The sequence below is a fragment of the Drosophila montana genome, unplaced genomic scaffold, assembly GCF_035044405.1.
Source record: "Drosophila montana isolate Dmon_TW-CO22-7 unplaced genomic scaffold, ASM3504440v1 contig_3200_1, whole genome shotgun sequence".
NCBI classification, from domain to species: Eukaryota; Metazoa; Arthropoda; class Insecta; order Diptera; family Drosophilidae; genus Drosophila; species Drosophila montana.
The window spans coordinates 3185701-3196027 of record NW_026998080.1 but is presented as its reverse complement, the minus strand read 5'-3'; the positions used below and the strand labels follow the sequence as shown (position 1 = coordinate 3196027).

Here is a 10327-nt window from a genome sequence, read left to right as displayed (position 1 = left end):
AGTAGAGTAAGTAATCGTGCTCGTAAGACACTTGGATCTGTTGCACATGTGGTCTTAGTTGGATTCAACAGCATTTCCATCAACATCATAATAATTCGAGTACCGCATATTTTGGCGTTTTGCACTGTTCCAATCCTTAGTCTGACAGCCACTTTTGACACCTACGCGTCGCTGCACTTCAGGCAAACTTAAAAAAGCATCCGCCGTCTCCAAGGTGTCAATTTGTGCCGTTGGCATGCCAGCACACACACACATTTACACGCTCAAACACACAAATACACTAACGCACAAATCCATTCACAGATACCGGCTGTGTTGCTGGTTGTTGTTTTGCTAAGCCCATTGAATATAAGTAAATCGGGTGTATTGATTCGGTGCAAATGTATGTAACAGGTAGATGAAAGCATCTCCGACCTTATAAAGCAATATCAATCAGTCTGTGTTAACGAGTCAATCTTGAAAACTACAATATCTAGAGTTTTGTAAAATATTATTTCGTAAACGCGTTTAAAATGTTGTTCTCATAGCATCGATAAATATCGATGTTTATATGTGGTTTTTCATAGAATAATTCAAAGACTATTAGAGCCAGATGCACCAAACTTCTTATGTAATTCCACTCAGAGTTTATAATAGTATAGTAGTATAGTATACAAATAAGGAATATTACATTTGTTTCCACTCAAATTTGAAAAATTTTGAAAACTTACATTTAAACGTGAAGCCTTTTGCTTTGTTATCTGAAGATTTCATTAAGATCGGACAATGAAGACCGATGCAAATCACGAAAGCATTTTCAATAGACATGGGAAGAAGAATAAATGTATTTATTATAATATATATTATATATGTGTGTAAAAGATAGGTCGAATGTTTTTAATGGTTGCATTGCTCGGGGTATGTGGCTTAGGGTATCTGGTAGTCGGGCACTGTGACTTGACTTGTGTTGTTTTGTTATTTCTTTGACGACTGTGTATGCAAATTTAATGGCTAAATTAGACAGAAAAACGTTAACGTTTTCGTAACGTTTCGGTATGGGCAACTATTAGGCGTGATTATGGGCCAAGATTGCTTTCAAGTATAATTTGCATAATGAATTTAATGCGATTGTAATACCAGCAATTGTCGATCCCCATCCCATCCCCATCCCCATCCCGATCCAACTCCAACTCGATCGTAGCCTCATTAATTGAGTAATTAATGCCGACGCCCACGGCCAATTAGAGAGTCAGCTGCCACGATGATAACGAGCTAATCATCATGATCAGCTCCAAATCTCGGCTGGGACCACCTACCTGGCAGCCCGATTCGATTAGGCGCGATTCGATTCGGCTCCGTTGGGAATCATAAAAATATGCAAAGATGGAATTAAGCAAATCAAAACAGCGCTTTGTGTATAATTTAAATGTTTATTAAATTATTTATATTACTTGTGTTGGTTTTCTGTATGATTTTTTTTTTTGCATTATTTTTCTATTTCTAAGTTTATTATACAAAAACACGCAGCGCAGCGCGGGCCAGCTCCGACTGCGACTCCATCTCCACCGCATCCGCATCCACGTCCACATCCGAGCGGGCAAATCGCGTCGCGTGCGCCGAGGGGGGACTAGAATATTTTACAACTTAATTGTTTAGCAACTTTAAGCACTAAGCTTACACGCTACGCAATAAATTTAAATATTAATATTATGGTTAATTATACAATAAATATTGCCCCTATGATGGCTCGGCCGCTGCCGCTGCCGACGCTGACGCCGATGCCGCCGCTGCCGCCTCCTGCAGCTCCTGCAGTTCCTCCTCCTCGCGCGTCAGCGGCACCGTCGAGTGATTGTAGAGGCCCTGGGCCATTAGCTGCAGCGCCAGCGGATTCTTGGTGCCGCTCGACTTTTTCAGCTTGGCCCGCTTGTTCTGGAACCAGATCTTGATCTGCGCCTCGTTCAGGCCCAGCTCGCCGCTCAGCTGCTGGCGGCGCTTCTCTGTCAAGTAGCGGTTCTCATTAAACTCATGCTGTTCCCCACGCGGAGCAAGAAAGAGAGGGAGATAAACATTTGGATGTTATTGGGAGTTGCACCTCAATGGACTCACCTTCAGTCGGGCCAGCTGGGTGCCGCTAAAGGCGGTGCGGGGTCGCTTGTCCTCCGGCACGCCGCCGCATCCGGAGGCGCCGTCCGGATCGGACTTGTCGCCGCTGCTGCTGCCCGCAGCGCTCGTGGTCGCTGGCTTCTTGGGCTTGCGAGTACGCGGACCTGCGACAGGGAGACAGAGGCAGAACAAAAGAGGGAGGTCATAAAAATTCCACGGCGCTGTTAATGGCAACAACATGACTGGACCAGGGACCAGGGACCAGGGACCAGGGACCTGCTGCCAACTCATCGCGCACACATAAATCCTGATGCTCATATATGCAATGCTGATGGCCAGCAATTAATTCACATTTAAATGCGCTCCAGACAACCCCTGGCTAGCAGCCCCCTCCCCCCTCCCCTGTGGCGGCCCAGCTCAACCCCCACTCGAGGCCAAAACAATTAAAGTTTCGAAAATTTGCGCGCGTCATTTTCAAAAGTAATCAACGCAATGACTTTTGACTGTGGCTAATTTCCAGTCCAACCCCCACAACGCCCCAAGACAGCCCCCGCCCCGCGCCCGCTCTTGAGCTGCGAGCAGGGAAGAGCCACCCCCACCCTTAACCGAAGCTGTCTTCACTTTTCTCGACTTGAGTTGTCTTCCTTTTAATTAACAGCTGCGGGGCAGACAAGCGCAGAAAATCAACGTCCCGGCCAGCATCGGCAACCACGCCCAATTTTCACTCACAATGTGAAAAGGAGAAAAGTTTTTGCCCGGAGAGTGTGGAGAGGGGGAGGGGGGGGGGGGGGATATCGAATCGCTATGCAAATAACAAAATTGTCGTAAAAGGGTTTTCAAGTTGGAAAAGTTGAGCTCATTTCAAGAAATAGTTTCGCTGAAATGAAGCAATTATGAGGTTTACTAATGGGCATTTCTGGGACCACTCGCATTCCTAACAGCGCCACGAGTGACCGCAAGCTGCTTTGTTTTCCAGCATCTTGTGGCCCAAAGTATTTTGTAATATCAGCTTCCATTCATCATAAGGCTCCTCGCTCTGCCTGTTCGTGCTAAGTGTGTAAGAATAATATTTGGACAGTTAGTCTTGAAAATATTTAGCAGAAACTCTTTAAGGGATTTTTTGTGGGTGTTTCTTCAATCCTGACTTTCCTCAATGCAACTTTAATAACTAAAATACAGCAGCTCTCAAGGATAATTATTCCTTTAAAGGTTAAGTTCTTTTATTAGCCGAAACTTGTTGGAATAAATAGGAACCCCATCACCAAGGAGAACTTGCCTTAATAGCTAGCTTCTTTTTCAAGCCAGAAAGTCAGCACAATTCTACCTCATTGTTAAGTAGCTCAAACCTCTTTTTAGATAATAATTCCGAAGGACTTTCTGGGATTGTCTGACATCTGGAGCTTTTCATGTAACCTTACCTACAGTCATATTGTGTTGCTTCCCCTAATATTGAAGTAATCTCCTAATCTAAGCTTCCCGTCATCATCTGATTCAGTTGCTTGACCTTTATCAAGTACTCAGACCTCTCTCTTAACAGGAGGTTAAAATCAGTTTAAAAGGGCTAACCAAGGGTTTGAACTGTCTAAGCTACACTTATTAGATCTATCTCCCCCACTCCAAATATATATTTAGTAGCGCAGCGTTTAAGGTCGATTGTTGGCCAGAGCAAACAATTTGCGGACATCTTATCATCGTGTACTTACTTCGACCTGCAATGAGAAGAATGAAAAGAAAACATTTAACTTTTACGCTAGACAATTGAAAATTAAATTTGCTTTTAACGCGAATCAATAAAATATCGAAAATTGATTAAATTCCTTGGCGGCAGCAAAGTTTCTCGCTGTCGAAACGTGCAAAAATTCCAACAGAATCCCAGTCCCAGTCCCAGTCCAGCCTGAATCCTGTGATAGACTATGCCGCCGGGTTCGAACAACCTTCGAAACAAATGTACCGGAACTAATGGCAACCGGCAACCAAGTCATGCCCTAAGTTAAATCGTTGGAAAAATTGAACAAATCAATTTTGTCAACAATTTCGGTCGGTGCGAAGCTGCCAACGGGCGCGAAATTAAACCAAAAACATTAACAGTACATGGAACAACGTGCCTGCACGTGTTGTCCGAAGGGGGCGTGACGGTGGTGGCTGAGGTGTTATCACGGTTTTAAATTTCACACGCAGCTCGACAACAACAACAAACAACAGACCTTGAACCTGTCAGACAGCCAGAAGACGACGTCGACTGCCAACGGGCAACGGGCGACTTCTGCCTCGTCATCGCCAGCGGCAGGCAGCGGGAGAATGGAGAAGGGTGAAGGGAGAAGGGAGACTGAGCTACAACCACCCAGTCGAGGAACGCATGTTGCCGGGCAGATAAGCCGGCACCAAGTTGCATACCAAGGCGTCGCAAGGACATTGCCAAGGGGTTGGCAGGTTGCCAGTTGCTGTTTCCGCTGGCTGCCCCTCATTTTCAAGCTGCAACAATTGCTGGCGTCGAATCTGTTCCCGTTCCCGCTCCCATTCGCCGCCCTCTTGCCTTTTCCCTTTGTGGAAATTGTGATTTATAGCGTGTTAAATTTTTCATTGCTTGCTGCGCAAATTTGACACAACAAAAGTTTCAATGTTGCCCTCTCGATGCTGCCGAAGGATGAGCTTTTCTGAGCGGCGTTCGGGGGGTTTTGCCAAATTGGCTTTAATAGAAATTATATGAACTCAATCAACAATATATCCAATTGCATGCAAACAAGCATTAAAAAAATCGAAGGTAACTTATTAAATAACCTGGCTTAAATTAATCCCTTTGGCAATATGTATTAATATTATATAGTCCAGTACGAATTGCACTACTCAGCGCCCTTCTCTGCGCTTCTCAGGCACTATTATCACTGCGTTTGCATTGATGCTTTTAGAAGAGAAAGAAAAATAGGCAGGTAATTTATCTGATAACCTGGCTTAAGTTAATCCCTTGTCAAAATGTATTAATATAATCTAGTCCAGTACGAATCACACGACTTGGCGTCCTTCTCTGCGCTTCTCAGGTACTTTTAACATTGCGTTTGCATTGATACTTTTAGAAGACACAACACTGCATCTAAACATGAATCTATCGGACTACAACATCGACTACAGCAACAACTGATCAGCTTAACATGCACAAAAAACGCTCAGACAAAAAAAACCACGAATGTATTCACATAAATTGTTTTCATTTGCAGAGCTCATCTCAAAATAAAAGGAGAAAAAAACACAACACAACATCAACAAAACAAAACAAAACAAAACGCGGCTGTGTAGTGGCAAAAACGGGAAGATGTCTTCATCATCGGTTGTTAAACGCAATGACCCAACTTGGTAAGAGCCGCTGCCAACTGCCAGAAGTTGGCAGCAAAAGAGTCGGCTGCCAACTGGCAAACAAAAAATCAACCAAGTCAGCGTCCGAGCCAGGCCGAGTCGGTGTCCATTTGGGCATATGTTTAAAATAAGCGCATTTGTTTTATTTATGCTTAACATGAGTTGCAAATGCCAAAAACAGCCGACAACTGCTGCAGAGGAACTCAAAATCGGGATGGCAACGGGAATGGGAACGGGAACGGGTCTGGCCGCAGATGAGTTACCATTTTGGCAGCAAATGAATGAAGCTGAACGAGTGCGCAATTAAGTGTCCAGGGACTGAGCGGGAGCGTCACGTAATAGGCGCTTCGATTTGAATGTTACAGATAGGTCAGTGCGGAGGAGCTGGAGAAGCTGGCCCAAAGACTTTGTCGTTGGTAAAGCACGCGCACAACATGGCCAGAAACGAGCACAGCTCAAATTGACTTATAAAGATCTCAAACTAACGGGCCACACACAGCTCCAGAGTCCGAGCCCGTCACTGGGGAGCCATAGAGACGGCAGCCAGAACCGGCAACCAGAACCAGAACCAGCTGGTTAACTTGGCCCGGGCGGCGACTGAGCCATGTAAGCGATATGTTCGACAGTGTCGATGGGGGCTTTGCTTCACTTTTTCCCTTCTTCTTGTTCTTGCTCTTCTGGTTGGGGCCTCCGCGCTGATATCGGATCTCTTGTTGCCCAATCTAATGATCGGTCAGCTCATTAATAAGCCATAAAAACAACACGTTACCAGGGAAATTTACGCGCCGAGAGTGAAAGTCGATTCATTATGACAGTCCATAAAGATGACGAACAGATTTAATGATGAAATGCACCCGATTCAGGAATTTAAACAATAATTCATAACTGGGCAGTAAAAGGTATCAGCAAAGCTGAGAGTAACCTTTTATCACTGTAATACCTGATATGGAAAATCAAAGCAGATTTTCCACAGTTACCCGTCAATATCTTAAGGTTGAAGAGTAAAGATTTCATTTAAATATACAACGATACAACTTCTTCCATAACTATAAATTATTATTCTTAAAAGCGACAACAATCTGAGTCAATATCCTGGCTGAGTTCTTAGCCCAAACAAGAACCTATCCACCAAGTTTGTTGTATCTAGCTCTTAAATTCTTCAAATTGCGATTTTAAAACCAAATCTTGTCGATATTTTGAAAATAGGAGGAGTATAGGAGAAAACCTTATAGGCTCGTTCTCACATAAACCTTCGCATAAACGGACATATGGAGAGACGGATCTCTTCAGCTCGTCGTCCTCATCAAGAATACATATACTTTATGGGGTAAGAGTTTATATAGAAAATCGTATGCTTAAAGAATTTAACTCTTTACAAAATAATTTGAACAAAAATAAACGGAGATATCAGATTCTTATTTGACAAACAACATTTAAGACAATGATGAGTTATTATTATTGTCAATGCAATGCTTGAGCTATAGGTTAACACAGCGGGCATCAAAGCATCATAATTTAATTTATGATTTATGACTCAAAAATCCCATATTGAATGAGTATTAATGAGTATTTTATGAGTATTTTATTTCGTGGATATCAAATATCAAATGAAAATCTCTTCTTGTTCTGAATACACTCTTAGGCCTGATAGCACCTGCACAAATTTCATCTCAAGTCTTTGTTGCTTTTTACCTCCCCCTCCCACCATTCGTGCACCCGCTCGCATGACAGGCAAATTAACGCTGCGGTTGCAATTGCGGCCCCAATGCCTAAGCCTTTGCCACTGATGATGATTGACACGACGATTGATTTGATCGCACGTTAATTGAAATGATTGACACGCCGCAGCGACAATCACAGTCTCAGTTGCAGTCTCAGCCTCAGTTGCAGTTGCAGTTGCAGCTGCAGTCATAAGTAGCATTCTCCACGAATGTGCATAAATTTATTATCGATTGGATTGGATTGCCGCTGTCGGTAGTTGACAAACGATGCCGATGCCGCGGCCGATGCCAGTAAAGGGGCGGGAGACGGGCGGGCAACAGTGTCAACGGTTTGTCTATCGCTCAATCGGTGTGGCTCAAAATCAAAAATAGATATTCCTCGCTAAATGGCCAAGATTGCATGCCTTTAGGCCTAAGACGCCGCCAACTTGTCGGCTTTTCCGCTGCAACATTCCAGCGCATAATTTGCGCTGTCACATGAAAATATTTAGATATATTTTTAATTGCTTTATCAATATTGTTGTTGTTGTTGTTGTTGTTGTTGTTGCTAGTTGCTGTTGGAGTTGGCTATTTGCATGTTGGCCATGTTTTGCATAGCAATTGGCCAACATGCGTCTTTCATGCTCCGCACTTCATTTAATATGCTTCGTTCTGTGAAAGGCGTCAAAACATGTTACAAAACTGATGTCGGCTCGAAAGGAAAGTGAAGAGCCGATTGACTCCGTGACAAAAAGCCTTCGAAGTGGGCTTGAAAGTGACTGTTCCCTAGTCTAGGAACAATTTAACATAATCCGATAACTATACTAACATTATAATTAACATTATAACTAACATTATAGATAACATTATAACTAACATTATAATTAACATTCACAATTTAATCCGACTCTAAGTTACCTTCTGGCCAAAAGAAGGCCCACATTAGATACTGTTTATTTCTTGGATTCAATTAATCATATACCCACTGATTGCCCCATTCGAATGGAACAACTTTATTTAACCTTTGCAATTTTCACACTCACGCCTTGACGCTCCAGCTGGCGAGTCGAGCTCGTAAGTAAATGCTGCGATCGGATCGAATCGGATCGGATCGGATCTATTGCGGTATCGGTTTCAGTTTCACATACAAGATGGAGCTGAGGCGGAGTTGAGGTTGAGGACGTGGACGTGGACGTAGACGAGGACGGGGGACTGTGAGACCGCAGCATAGCAAATACATTGGCGGTAACGACATCGAATAAAAAAATTGTAAACCGCATTTTCCGCTGATATTAGCAAACAATTTCATTAAGAAACTGCAATCGATACGAGGCCCAAGACGCCAGCGAATCTGCTCATGAGCCATCAGGTGGCTGCCGGCTGGCGGCTGGCGATGGAGGTCCGCAGCGACATCGAAATCGATACGGAGAGCCAAAGTATCTGAAAGTATCTGTGACTGTATCTGCATCTGTGGAGGCATTTGTAATGCTGCTGTTGGTAGCTGGGCCTGATAGCTGGGCTAATAGACTCGTCGCACAGCTTTTGCAATTGAGGTGTGAACATTTTACGCTTCTATGGATATTTCGACTAAATTAGCGCCGAGCGCCACTTCTATGGCCTCTCAATTAACGCAATCGCAGCCCCACAGATTGCCGACTTCGATTCAAAATTGATACCGCCGACTTTCACTCCAATCAACACTCCGTCAGAGCTGCAGATCATCAGTTCTTTGGCTGGGACCACCCCAAAGTCTGTTTGCTGGTTCATTTGTTGCGGTAGTCAAAAGGCGATCGCCATAAACAGAAAATTAAAGCACAACGCACCGGCTCCCAATTTCCAATGGCCCGACTATTTGCCTAATGAATATTAAGATTACGGACCCGATCGCAGCATTGTTGAAGGCGCGAGAAGAGAGGCCCGAGCGGCGCGATCAGCGATCAGCGATCAACTTTTGACCCAACTGAGAGATGAAGTTCGTTGGCGTCAGAGCCAAATAATTTGTAGTTCAATAAATGTTCGTTTTATGGCTCTATTAGTGGCTCATTCGGCGCTTCATGCTGATAGCTGGGTCAGGCCCTGGCTGCGGCTCCGAGGCTGCACATTTTAATTACGATCGACGTGTGGGGCAGCCGCCAAGGAACCAGAGCCAGAGCCAGAGTCGGAGCCAGAGCCAGAGCCTGAGCGATGGTCGGGTAGCTGGCATAACAAAACAAATATGCGAATAAGTATGTTCACACCATGCCCACCCAACATTAACATCAATCTTCCACGGATCAAAGATGCAAAACACTTGAGGACCACACCGATGATGAGGCAGCCAGCTCAAAACAAACCCACCAGACGCCGACACATCGCGATCATCATCACAATAATGATAATGATGATGATGATCGCACATGCGCATTGATGCAGAAGATGATCAAGACGAAAGCGAACCCGAACCCGAGCCCAAAGACGCAGACGCAGACAAAGTCACAGCCACAGTCCAGAGAGAGAGAGAGAGGGGAATATCAGTGTCTGAACTTGGGATTGGCTCTGGGTCACTCAGTGGAAGCTTCAGATCTGCAGCAGATGCGCTGCACCCAAAACTGTAGGGCACATGGATAGCAATATCAGCCTGCATCTGTGTGGCAAATAAAAAGATATTCTCTGCAGTTGAGAGTCGAACTGCGGTTTGCCAAGTCGCTGCAGACCGAGCTGCCGAGTGTAGGGTATAGAGCATGTTAAATCTGAAAATGTCTTAATAAAACAATTAATAGCACAGCTGAGCTCATAAGTTTTTATGCTGAGCGCATGATCACAAGAGCTGAAGCACAGGAGCGCATTCAACAGACTCGAGGGTAAGGCCACATGATAAAGTACAATTTATTTAGAATAATGTAAAAAGTCCGATCAAGAGTAATCGGAATTTACAGTTTCGTACAACTAATAAGCTCTTCTTTCTCCCACTTATATTTAAATTTGAATTCTTTTCAGGCCTTTTTTGATTGATCAAAGTAGTGCTTGTTGCCTACCGCGCCCAATTGGACTCCGCACCTGAAATTTTATGGCTTTTTCAGCCAACGCCGATCGTATATCGTGTACGTGTACTATAAAGTAATTGAAAAGCACAACAGATTGTTTTAAATATCAGCCGCGCCGCCCATGTTGACCACCTGTGCGGTGCCTGTGCTCGAGCTGGGGAGCTATGGAGCTGG

General features: G+C 44.3%; 1 protein-coding gene across 1 annotated transcript; it reads right to left on the bottom strand.

Annotated features, from left to right (window-relative positions):
• Positions 1–1451: 1451 nt before the first annotated feature.
• LOC135431588 (homeobox protein E60-like) lies at positions 1452–2346 on the bottom strand. The gene is made up of 2 exons (XM_064686803.1): positions 2086–2346; positions 1452–2007 (listed from the first exon to the last, which is right to left on the bottom strand). Exons 1-2 carry the CDS (start codon positions 2320–2322, stop codon positions 1717–1719), a joined length of 528 nt encoding a protein of 175 aa, XP_064542873.1. The 5' UTR covers positions 2323–2346; the 3' UTR covers positions 1452–1716.
• Positions 2347–10327: the final 7981 nt, after the last annotated feature.

Bases quoted from the DNA above. Each gene is read 5' to 3' on its own strand.
- LOC135431588 (XM_064686803.1), bottom strand. From the start codon at position 2,322: ATGTTGTTGCCATTAACAGCGCCGTGGAATTTTTATGACCTCCCTCTT. The intron at 2,008-2,085 runs GTGAGTCCATTG...CGTGGGGAACAG, and splicing joins CCCAGCTGGCCCGACTGAAG to CATGAGTTTAATGAGAACCG.